Source organism: Varroa destructor, unplaced genomic scaffold, assembly GCF_002443255.2.
Source record: "Varroa destructor unplaced genomic scaffold, Vdes_3.0 BEIS01000001.1, whole genome shotgun sequence".
NCBI classification, from domain to species: domain Eukaryota; kingdom Metazoa; phylum Arthropoda; class Arachnida; order Mesostigmata; family Varroidae; genus Varroa; species Varroa destructor.
The window spans coordinates 17703244-17715711 of record NW_019211454.1 but is presented as its reverse complement, the minus strand read 5'-3'; the positions used below and the strand labels follow the sequence as shown (position 1 = coordinate 17715711).

The 12468-nt window shown below is 37.3% G+C and overlaps 1 protein-coding gene and 1 long non-coding RNA gene across 5 annotated transcripts; one reads left to right on the top strand and one right to left on the bottom strand.

Annotated features, from left to right (window-relative positions):
• Nucleotides 1–404: 404 nt before the first annotated feature.
• On the bottom strand, nt 405–6209 carry RabX6 (RAS oncogene family member RabX6). Of its 3 annotated transcripts, none has more exons than XR_002670449.2 (6): nt 6073–6209; nt 5611–5760; nt 5124–5333; nt 3806–3991; nt 2705–2940; nt 405–2215 (listed from the first exon to the last, which is right to left on the bottom strand). XR_002670449.2 is itself a non-coding variant. In XM_022788861.2 (5 exons), exons 1-5 carry the CDS (start codon nt 6100–6102, stop codon nt 2893–2895), a joined length of 624 nt encoding a protein of 207 aa, XP_022644596.1. In that variant the 5' UTR covers nt 6103–6209; the 3' UTR covers nt 405–2892. The 3 variants fall into 3 exon arrangements, 1 of the variants encoding a protein (XP_022644596.1); XR_002670450.2 differs by having other exon boundaries at nt 405–2207; XM_022788861.2 differs by having other exon boundaries at nt 405–2940.
• Nucleotides 6210–8967: 2758 nt separating this feature from the next.
• Nucleotides 8968–10641, top strand: LOC147758332 (uncharacterized). 2 transcript variants are annotated; one of them, XR_015318722.1, is made up of 3 exons: nt 8968–9108; nt 9352–9855; nt 10052–10641. It is a non-coding gene; the product is annotated as an uncharacterized LOC147758332 (long non-coding RNA). The 2 variants fall into 2 exon arrangements; XR_015318721.1 differs by having other exon boundaries at nt 9352–10641.
• Nucleotides 10642–12468: the final 1827 nt, after the last annotated feature.

Genomic DNA, 12468 nt, shown 5'->3' with positions numbered 1-12468 from the left:
ATTTAAGTAAATGCAACAATGAAAATATATAAACTTCAGTGATGGAGTTGCTTGATAAACATTTAGATATTTCATTTAATGCTCAAAAAGTAAACATGGCGAATAAAAATTTATTATCACTTGGTTTATTACGACTAGATATTTTATTCAACTGATTCGTGGTAGATATAAAAGAAGCACGTAGATTTTCGCCTGGACGCGTATATCCTCCTCATTTTAACCAAAGCTGAGTCTTACATTATTAAATATTTTCCGAAGTAGCTTCAGCTAAATCATTTCTTTGTTATACATTGAGCTCTATCACTTCTTCCAAGGCTGACTTCGGGTCTTGTAACACTTTCTAGAAATATCTAACATGCCTATTTTGCCATATTTACATATATGAAAATATTGAATACGCAGAATTATGTTTCGCGTACACATTTGACGATTTTATTTTCGTACCTTTCATAAATAAGTACTTCTCAAAATTAGAGGAGTTACTTATGCTGTTATAGCTAATATTATTATTGAGCGCGAACTGCTGGAGGTTTTGGATCGCTTTGAGTTTAAAACGATCAGACCTGTTTTAACTCATTCCACCTTTATGATATATCCTCGGTAAACACTTTTCTTTAGTTATAGAAATATATTACTAGCGGTTGGTGGAAGGTTAAATGGTCATTAACAAATGAGAATTATTAATAATAGATTTCTTAACACGACTTCACTCGCACACACACACGCACAAATCATCGGAAAAGTGTTCTGACTTAAACCCCAGCGATCCAAAAGCACTCCTCTGTAATTTCAGCTCACTCACTGTCGATCGGATAAACAACTATTGTACCTTCCAAACAAAAGACACCCACACTCAACGTTTTGTTTTTTGCTAGAACGAAACCCTCCTTAGCGCCAATGCTACAATCACATTCGGCTGTGCGCATTGAGAAAAGCAAATGCTTTACAACGTTACGTCGATACCGTCTGATCGTCACAGTAAAGCGCACATCCTGGGCATATGGTACATATATATTCCTTTCCTTTTTCCAGACAAGCTACATTCGGCTCGTACATCTGAGGCGCTTCCTCTACGGCCATATTCAAACGCTTTCTTTTGCAACAGCGAAGTTCATAATAATATAATGTATAGATTGTTTTATTTTGTGTCTTCACCGTTCTTCTATATCTCAGTACAAAATGTTTATGTGAATAGTACTATTATTATTACTTCGTTCTCTATGCTGTAATCAAGAAATCACAGGTGCTACGGCCGACCAACAGTTCAATTGGTGCTAAAATATTTTTCAACCAGTTGGTATGCCAAGCAAATCTTCGCCCTCCTTTTCCCATTAATCTTGTCCAAATGGCAAATGTACAATACACACATTCACACCGGCCGTACAACCTATCGTCAGATACAGTTTGGCTTAGATTTAGGACTTTATTGGCCATCCTCAAGCTTTACGTGGCCTAGTCTCGAAACAAAAAATCTCTTAATGTGCTAATGCGCGCATTTATAGGAATACGGTATTGATGACACGTTAGATCTCGAACCTTTCTATGATTGAGTTCTTCCAAAATCGCTTCTGCAGAAACAGAATTGTTAAAGGTCTTGTATGCACGGCGCGATATATATCAGCTTCTCTAACGTTATTCGATAAAGTGATGTGTCCAATTTAAATCCCACAAATCTCTATAACGTCGTGGTCGCGTAACAAAAAGCGACAGTCTTCTTTCCACATTGATTAAAATATATATTTATCACATTCGAACCTAACAGTCCAACCCCATTGTTTTCAATAGTCTCGAAAGTAGTTTCATTTTCCTTTAAATTTTGACACGCATCCTGCATGTTTTAATCAAGGCATCACTTTGCCACAACACTGTCTCCGCTAGAAAACAATGTTGTACAAAAGGTGGGCAGCGAACTAATGAACAAAAACTTAACAAAGAACAAATTGCCAAATATAAATTACTATAATATATACACATTGGTAACGCAACGAAAACATAATAAATTAAAACCTTTATCCGTTGGCTTCGCGTACTTAACGCTCCGAAGAGGGTATCTCGGCAAACGATAGAGGTTCAAATTTTGTTCGTTTTTCCTACTGGCAAAATATTTTTTTACATAGACTTATCTTTTTGCCCCATATTTACTAGTATTTTTTTCACCCACAATAACTTGTATGGGCCTCTCGATATGATAGCAGCAGCTGCTCCTTCTGAAATCCTTATAAGAACATATTAAAAATATATTCACGCTAAGCAACAACTTCTGGTATATATATGTTGGTCGACTTTTCTAAAGCCTTCGCTATAAAGATCAACCGAGCACATCTTTATGACGAAAAAAATGCCGGTAAAAAATTGAAGGAATCAACAAAAAGTAGTAATAAAATGTCATCCGATCGATTTGCCGCTGTTCGAAACACTGTCACTAACTTGTCAAGTCTACATTGAGCTCGAACGTTATAGGCTTCGTAAAGCCAAGATACCGGGCACTTAGGGAATCACTACTGCGACATTAAAAATACCCTATCGAACTCTAATTTTCCATTGCCTCTAAATCGTTCATCATGCTAGGACAGCGGTCTCTATCAAATCTGGCCAATTTTAGAAATTAGACGGAAACTTAAACCAGCGACTCACAATAGCAACATAAATTCTTTTTCTTATCACCCAAGTTTTGATCAAGTACCGTTCACATTATTATACACACATTTCACCCATTCATAGCTCCGTCTCGAAGCTCCGCTTGATTCCCCACTTGACACGAGCGCGACGATCACGTCAACTTATAGCTCCACTTACAAAATAATGTCTTTTCGAAGCCACTCGACTGCCTGTATTTTGGACGTCTACAAACTGCATATTATTTTACGATATAGCAAGTCTTGGGTTGGAGCATCAGCACATGCATACGTCGTCTTCAGCCGCATTTGCATCACGCGTTACCTGAAACAAATTGCTCTATTTCGAGTTTAAATAATACAACAGGCCCACAACCCTCTGAAAGGTGCAAGAGTGTGACAGTGGTGCGTGCTCTAAATGGGACTACTATTATTAGAAACTACAGACTCGTGGGGCGAGTACAATTTGTTCGTTATATCTGTTTGTTTTCAGATAGGAGTTTGATTATCGTATGTGCGTCACTGCTATCGTTGCCGACCTCGGCGTATGTTCTTGAAAATTAACATGAATTTGAGTGGGTCCCACGCTTTTAGGAACACGGGAAAAAATGGTGCTCTTTCTTCATGCGATCTCACACAACTGTTTGCTTGCACGCTTGTTTTATGTTTATATTTCTATATCAGTATATATATGCCACGCCTCGAGATATCGTTTCCGCTAAGATTGAACGTAACTCGCTAAAGTTTAGAAAATAAATGTGGTTTCATAGCTTAAAGGAATGAGCGCTGGTGCAGTATACAATCGTGAACTATCTTAAGATAGAGCGTCAGAACTGTGGAGAGTTCACTGTCTTATATGCATATTACTAATTTGTTTAATTCTACGCAAAAATGTGTGCCCTCTACCACTTAATTCAATGTTTGCATGGCCTGATTTAATTCTTTGCTTATTTATACGCGACGTGTGTACGTACCTGTGTGTTAAAGAGGCGGAAATAGATTCCGATAGATAGCTAAAAAAATGCTTTTGCCGTTTTGATGAAACAAACAACTAACACCGACTTTGCTGGAAACGGTACCCTATATGCAAGAGTCTCAGAGATAAGGCCTATAGTGCTCGTTCTTCTAACAGATATTTGTTGTTTACAATTAACCTATAGGCAATTTTTTTAGGATTAATGCTCTCTTACCTTAAACGCGTCTCTATATAGAGCTTCGTCGAGGTCCCTAACTCGAACACCGTGTACTAGATGCTTCGCGATATCCTCAAACATTTCTTCCACACCTTGGCCCGTTTTACACGAAGTCCGGTACACTCCAGAAACCATATTGCGGCATTGTTCGCAGAATGCCTCAATGTCTGCGTCTGTTACCAGCTGAAAATTTAACAGAATCTAATAGAATAACATTGCAGCCAGCTTCCTGGGTACTCTCTATTTAATATAGAATATCCACACGGCATGTTCTTAATTCACTGACTTCAACATTACGAAACAGCACGCATATAAACCTAAGCAACAGAAGTAGTTCCGCCTTAACTAACACAGCTGGTTATCTTTAAAACTAAAAGATAAAAAAAATATAAAGAGCATCAACAAGCTTTACCAGAAAAAAAGAGCACTAAAAGTTATAACAAGAAACTCTAAAAATCTATATATATATATATATATATATAAGTCATAAGCTTGGCATCAGCAAATGAAATACTCATTGCGTTTTAAAACGTCATTAAATAAGAAATTACATTTCAGTAATGATACATGCTATCAGTGAAGATGATCCGGACTGAACAATTTACTTTTGTGAATGATATCCGGAAAACTGTGAACTGTAAAATTTGTTTGGAGTGATGAAGGCACATTTAAAGTAAATGGCACAATTAATCAACATAATTGCATTTAGTGGGCAACTCTAAATTCACGGGAACGTCATGTAAATTAATCAAGAGTTACAGTGTGATACGGCGTTTCAATGAATGGACTCTTTGGCCCTTTTTTTTTGACAAAACAAGAACTGCTAACTGTAATAATCTATCTTACGGACTTCGAAGACGGCGAATTTAATTTCCAACAGGACGGAGCGCCTGCACGTTATTATCGTGATGTAAGAGCATATATACGTAATGAGTTGATAAAGACTACAAACAGATGGGTTGGACGAAGATGTCTCAGAAAATTGTCTGCTTTTTGGACTCTGTACCAACGGACTTTTCCTGTATGGATGTTTCAAAGATAAAGTCTACGCCAGAAAACTGATGATACTTGAAGCTTCAAAAGACGCCATTGAGCAAGACTGCGCCACAACACCAAATTAAATGTTTGTTGAAGTTTGTGAACCGATAACCCGTCATTACCAGCAATATATTGACTGTAACGGTAATGGTTTCAAACATTTGCGATAGAAGAACCTATATATTTCATAATATTATGTTATTTACATGTAAATCGAAAACTAAAGTCAAACCGTATATACATTTTTGCGACACGCTATATGTGTAGAAGTATGTACCTGACTATGGCTGATATCAGTCTTGTTGCCACAGAGGAAAATCTTGGCATTTTCCGCGTAGCTAACGATATCTAACAAATGTTGAGAAAGAATATTAAAGGAGTCTGGAGAATCGAAAGAGAATACAAGGATGGCTGCTTCAGCGAATTTATAATATGACGATGTGATCGAAGCCACTCGCTCCATGCCGCCAGTGTCCCACAGTTGTAACTGTAATCAATACATTACAACAATGTAATATTATTACAGATGAAGTCAGGTGAAGGTGCTATAATCATTGAGAGCTGGACTTATAACCTCTCAGTCGTGATGTTCACAGCCGTCCAGGACCTTATTCAAGTACTAATAATGTACCACTAGTGTTGCTAACGAAAAAAAAAATAGTTTTCTTTACCCACGCCATTTGTATAATGGAGGTACGACCTAGCAGGGCCTGGCAGGAATGTAATAGTCTATAAAAAACCAAAATGGAATTGTGCTGTTTCACCTTAATCTCCCTTCCAGTGACCTTGTAAACTTTGTCAAAATGGTCTAGACCAAGGGTAGAGGCGCGGTCCGAGGACGCAACAAACGAGTTCTGTGCGAATCTCCTGAACAGCGAGGATTTCCCCACACCGTATTCGCCGCAAAGAATCACCTGGGGAAGGCATAAACGGAACATGGCTGTCGAAATACAATGACGAGGTAATCAAACAATGCGTGTCGGTCGGCTTCTCAACCGAAAAGTAAACTCACAGTTGGATATCTTCTATGTTTTATATGAGCGTAACTCAACTCATTTGTATAGAAAGAAACAAAGAATGAACTGATGTCATGTGAATATTTTTTTTTAACAGATATGGAAAAATTGCGATACTATGCAAATGAAATCGATAAATAGGCATGAAACGATTTTTGACCAGGAAAGTAGTGAACTAATTTCATATACGTAAGAAAAACATATACTTACTTTCTGCTCGGGGATCCGCGTACTAGCCATGTTAACTTGGTTCCTTAATTGTTAATCTCACAACGTGTATAATAACTGTTGATTTGCAAAAATTGATTTGTCTATGGTAAGCATGTGCGGATGGGAATTATTTTTTCTCTCTTTATCGAGCATAGATGATGTGGATGTACCACCTGGTAGTTTTATTATTACTGCTATAAGTAGTATAAGTTTTTTATATACACCTAAAGCTATCCGACGGACACAGAGTGGCAGCAATCTGAAACCAGCAGAGAAACGGAATATACTATAACATTCTTTGCTGTTTTGTTGGCTAAGCTAAAATGCTGATTTTTTAACAGCGACGGAATGTCCGAAATTGGTTCGACGAAAAAATAGTCGAACTAAATTCAAATTGCTCGAAGATGAAATTAACCACGGAGAATACCACATTACCATCCGCAGCAATAAATGATTTGCATTTTTGCCCCGAATTATCCTGCAACGTACTAAATTGCATGCCACCAGTTTACACGTCAGGGCCATAAGCAACAACACCAGCGCGGACCGAAAGTGCTTCCCTGAAGACAGGATATCAACTATGCAACACCTTGGTCCCGCTCATGGTTAGACAGCCTAAAAAAATAACCACAAATTATCGATGTATTTTCACATGGCTATATTTTAGGTATACGCGTCCGGGTACGTTTCCTTAATAATATGCATTGTGTACTGTGATTACGTGATGAAGGTTATACGACAGCCATCAAAGCGCTTTTGCAAAATGTCACCCTAGCGCTGAGTCATGAGGGGGATTAACACTGCGATGGACACGTATGCCTGGGCATTGCTGGCTGGGCAAATTGGTGTGACTTACCTCGGGTTGGAAGTTTCTGGCAATAATAAAGTAACTGTTGAACACCATTAGTGGCAAATTACATATGGCAAATAAAGGCAAAACGTGCGTGAGTCTGCTACTTTTCTCACAGAATTATCTCATAAAATTACAGTTATATCGAACTACAGCCGTAATATATGACATATGATCTACTGGCCATTTCGTCCGTAAAAGGAAATGAAGGCATAACCCTGTTCTGAGTTCATGTAAAAGTTTCATTATGAAGTCATGGATCACTTGACGACGTTAGCCGTCACTACTTAAATGTAGAACAAGGATGTCTGTATGCCGTCAACCACTGAACTATCGTGAAAACAGCAAGTTCACAAGGCCCAATAAAGATACTTTACAAGAAATGCGCTTGCAAAGTTCTCTCTAAACTGTGTCTGTATATGATTCGAATCTTCGAAAAAAATCTCAGTAAAAATCAAATATTTCTTATCAAATATTATTTAAAAAAGCTCAATAAGTATCATAGTAGGTGCACCCGTGGTTGTAAAGTTTATCCCACAAAGGCTTCGGCCGACGAAATGGTAAGTTTATATAATCATACAATCAACCGATAACCCGCAGTTATCATGAAAACCGCCGGCTTCGGGTACTGTCACAAGAAACTCTTTCCAGATTGGGTGTTATATTGCTATAAACCGTTGGCCTTTAATGTCGATGGTGTTTGCGAGGAAGCAGCCGAACACCGATAAGACAGTCAAAAAGGTACCAGAAGCATCAAATAATTGTAAACTGAAAGAAGCATGTACCTAATCACCTCTAGTGTCTTTAATTCAATTTTAACAAATTCCACTGGCTCATCTACATATCCAGACTAAATATCTTGCCTCAGCTTTCTTCTCTTATTTTATGTCCGCACATTAATTTTGACCAAACGAACCAATTAACACTTCTGTTAAACCTACTCGTTCTTATCGATCGATAGAACTGAAGGCAGACAAAGTTATCTCGTACAGCTGCTCACGACGTACAACGTCAGCTTAACGCAGAATGTGGCTTTTTCACTAATTTTTAGCAACAGCAATAACATCTGCGCATGACGGTGACGGGTGATCATAAGCGGGAATAAACTGTTAGTTCTCCCTTCAAATCCATGATGTCCGCTTGTATGCGAACATAACAGCCTGATAATCACTTTAAACACCTGAGCGAAGAGAAGTGTAAAAAATCTTTTTAATAGTTAGAGGGACGATCTATTTGGCTATCTAGGAAGGTGAAGCTTTTCCTCCCGCTGAAGGTATAGTATTACTGCACAACGCCACGATAGTATTAGTATGCATAACGACTCGAGCGAAGTAACTATTGAAGTACTGGATATTTGAAGGAAGAAGCGGAATTTTGTGTGATTTTAGTAAAAACCTATCAATTTCCCCATTCGTAAACGAACATTTTGCAGAGCTGCTTCAGACTTCGCCTTCACTTGCCAACAACAAAGTTAACGCCACGCGAATACACAAACTAATAAAAGCCGCGTCTGACATTGGTTCTCAAACGTTGCTGCTATCTGTTTTGGATTGGAGATCGCTAATGCAACCCAACTTGGATTCCCCAAATGCAGCGGAATCTGCGGGTGCAAATTAGCAATTATTAGCTTCTAGGCGTATTTTTCAGTCTCACTGAAGTGTTCCGACTCTTACTAAATTTGTAGCTGGCACTCGCAAAACCCCGGAAACCGACGCAGTTTGCTTTCATCCCACATTGGCATTTGCCGATCTGGTGCTACCTTGTCGCGCTCCTTCTTCTGTAGCTTTGCCAGAAATAGTTCAACGAGTTTCCTACAGGCTTCCCCTGCCGCTCTTCCGAACGCCAGATGACAAGAAAGCCGAAGGTCAGTCACGCACACGAAAAAGAACAGACCACCATCTACATACGACACAGTTAAGACATCATTACTCCTGACAAAGAAGCGACTGCATCCAGCAGGGACGGTAATCCAGAGACATAAACGCAGCTATCTAACCGATCAAGTGGACCCTTAGAAACACGCACAGAGAACTAGAAAGCTGTTGTCTTTCCATCAAGACAACAACACAAACATCACCATCAAAACATCGTCTGCCTCGATTGTGGAATCCAACGCTACTGCGTCTATGAGGTTCGAAGGAGCGGCAAACCTGGGCACAGGCGAAACTCAATTTATTCGCTCCAAGGTATTTTGAAGTCCGTCTTTTTGTTTAGTAAGAAACAGCTATTGTTTCTTCTGTTCCATGACAGCATTTCGCACCAATCTTTTTTTAAGCACGACCCATGGTTTCATATCAATAGGGTTTTGTTCTCGTACCGGTAGCGCTGTACTCCGCCACGGTTAAAAAATCAGTATGATTCTTTGTTTTTTCGTAGTATTTTGTCGCACAATTTGTTCAAAATTTGAACACCCTGTTGTTATATTTCAGACAACCTGGCCAAACACCTATACCTGTTACACTACTGCAACAACCTAATGGGGCTCATTTCACCTGGCGCTTTCCATGACTATGAGTTGAGGGACATGTCGGTGACTACATCTGATTATTAAAATAATATATCAGACAGCCAGCTACTGTGCTATTGTTTTTACTGTAATAGGCAAACGTAAAGACTATACTAGCTGAGAATCTTAAAAAAGGGTTCCAACATAATTTGTGCACCTGCAGTGTGTTGTTGTATTGTTGAGGAACGATTGTGAATTGAGATGAAAAAGACAGCGCAGATTTATAAACGGGGTCTATTGTATCATAAAAAAGAGCCTATTGAAAACAATTAGGTTAGATTATGAGTATATATGACTTAACGAAAGATGTGCGTTCACACCAAATAGGTTCACACAAAATTGTTGTACATCTTGACCTGTAAACGTAGAGATAAGTGAAATGAAGACGCGTCGATTTAAACGACTTACGTGTTGCCAAAGGAAGAAGGTATATTTACGCAAATCTTAATACACAAGACGAGTAAAATTTATATATATATATATATATGGATTTCCAGAGACTCGACAGATTAAAAAAATTATTAGCTTTGTCTAATGCACAAAAATTTATCTTTTAAAACTTAATATTTGTTTTTATGTTTAAAAACTCTCCATTCTTGTTTTACAACTGTTCACATTTGCAGACAATACTGTCGAAACAAATTCATCTTCTTAGCATATCAAGCTCCAAAGTGAGGAAGTTACCAATCAGAAAAGCATTCGTCAACTATTATTGATGAAAAGAAGAAAAATCCCTAAATTTGTAGTACGCGTATAATACAAGTCGTTATCACACAACAAGCAAGGCTCAGCAAGCCTATTGCTGTTGTGTGGGATGTTCTAACCGCTGAAACGGGAGTGCCTAGTGAGATTTATACCACACGGTACCACATAGTTGGAAACCCGCTTATTTGAATTATTGAGATGTCAATCTCTTATTCCTATATTCCTAAAACAAAATTGCTCTTTTTTTGTTTTAAACTACTTATAGTAATTTTTGGTTTTTGACGAAGAGACTTAAGTTGCTTCTGTCCCAAAAACGATATTTTTTAAAAATATCGTTTTCGAGACATTTTTTAAAGAGTATCTAGATCTTCCTAGAAGTCCGCTTGACACGCCCCATTCTAGAAAATATCCCTGGCAATATCGCCTTTAAAGATGAACACGTCTTTCTGTCTTGACATATTTGTTAATAAGAAAAAATAAATTACGTTAATTTAAATTTTCTAATTGAGTCACGTTTGTTATATTCTTTGTGCCAGTTAACTGATTATTCATGACAGTAAACCACGAGTATTCCATGATTTATTTTGCTGAAGTGGGATAACGGAACAAACTCAATCACATAGTAATATAAATAACCAATGCGAGTTGGCAACTCTCAGGAACCATACCTTTCATCCTGTATATTACAAAATAAACAATTCTGTACTATTTCCTTCTAGTGTAAATGCATGGTCATAATATCATACATCTTGTACTGAACCCAGACACATCCACTAAAAATATCTTTTTCTACTGCGTGTGGACGCGGGGTTGGCATGGCTTGAACGCACACCAACAAAAAATGCTCTAAACAGATCTATTGCAGAAAATGGATAAACTTTATAATCATAAAAAACGTCCGTGCTAAAAGACCCATTATCTGCATGTTAGCTGCATACATGTTACATATACATAGGCAAAAAATGCTTAACATATATTTTTGGAAATATTATCATATTTATTCTAGTGCAATCCATACCGTAAAAAAAAATTTTAAGAATAAGTAAAAAAAGTATTATGGAATATGTTGTGTAAATAAATTACAGATAGAAATCTGTTAGGAGGCTTGTATGTAAATAATACGGCTTTCCGTGCGAAAAGGCCAAAGACCACTTTGGCTAAAATAGAAAAAATTGATATCGTTTTTATGAAGAGTAGGTTTTGAACTTCATTTATTTTCTATGTACTAGTTTAGACTGACTTTGTCTGCTATTTTTATAGTTCTTGTGGTAATGGCAGGTATTAAAATTCTGCGGCTAATTAAAAGTAATAAATAAGCTTTCATTAAGTGAAGGCACTTTTTGTGTGCCATCTTCTTATAAAAATTTGTATTGTCTGAAAGGTTTGTGTGTATATGTATAAGTACTTTTATCGCTATCTTCTTATTGTATGTCTGAACTTAACTACTAAGTTCAGACATACCCAACCAGAATTTGCTTCCTTGTGATGTAGTGATGTGATGTGAGGTCTCTTGCATTGAATAAAAATGTCAAAGTATCTATATCACCGTTAAGTTTCTCTGTACGTAACGGATTGACAATGGATTTGATAATTTTGGCCTATGACTAAATAAACCAACATCATGAGTTCTGTGTTCATTATTAGCATAACAAGTAGAAATTATTTTTAAAATATTTTGCAATTTTATTTTATTCTGATAAAAATAGGATACATACAACAACTCGGTGTATTTACGGTTAGTGTGGGGCTTAATTTGACCATCTCATACACGAAGATAAAGACGTTAATAATTAGTGTATTTTATCTTAAGGAGAATTCAGTATGATGGCAGTGTGCGCTTGTTTAACCTGTTTTGATAGTGAGGTGTTAGGAGGCTTTAAATCACATGTAATACGTCAAAAGCCAGTATTGTACTCTGAGCTTTTGATTATATATATGCTCAAGGGATTCTGTCACGGGAATTTTAATGGAAGTGAAAAAAGTATGCCATGAAAAGCGGTAATTAATATTTTATCCCTGTCCCCTTATTGTACGTCGTTAACTTGCTTGTCTCGTTATTTTAATAGTACTGGTTTTTAAATCAACACAGACTAGACTATTTTTTAAACCTTAAAGCAATATTACGTAACAAATATGCTCCATTTTTATCGATGATTATCTGACATGGTGCTATCATGTGGTAACACCATATTCCCATCACAGTAAAGCTTCTGTGATTACCTAGCAAAAAATTGTGACAACTGATTTTTATATCCCTCTATTGAAACTACACTGATACCATTAAAGGAGTTCTGCAGAGACCGAAATAAATAATAGTCTGATAGTGTAGAATCCG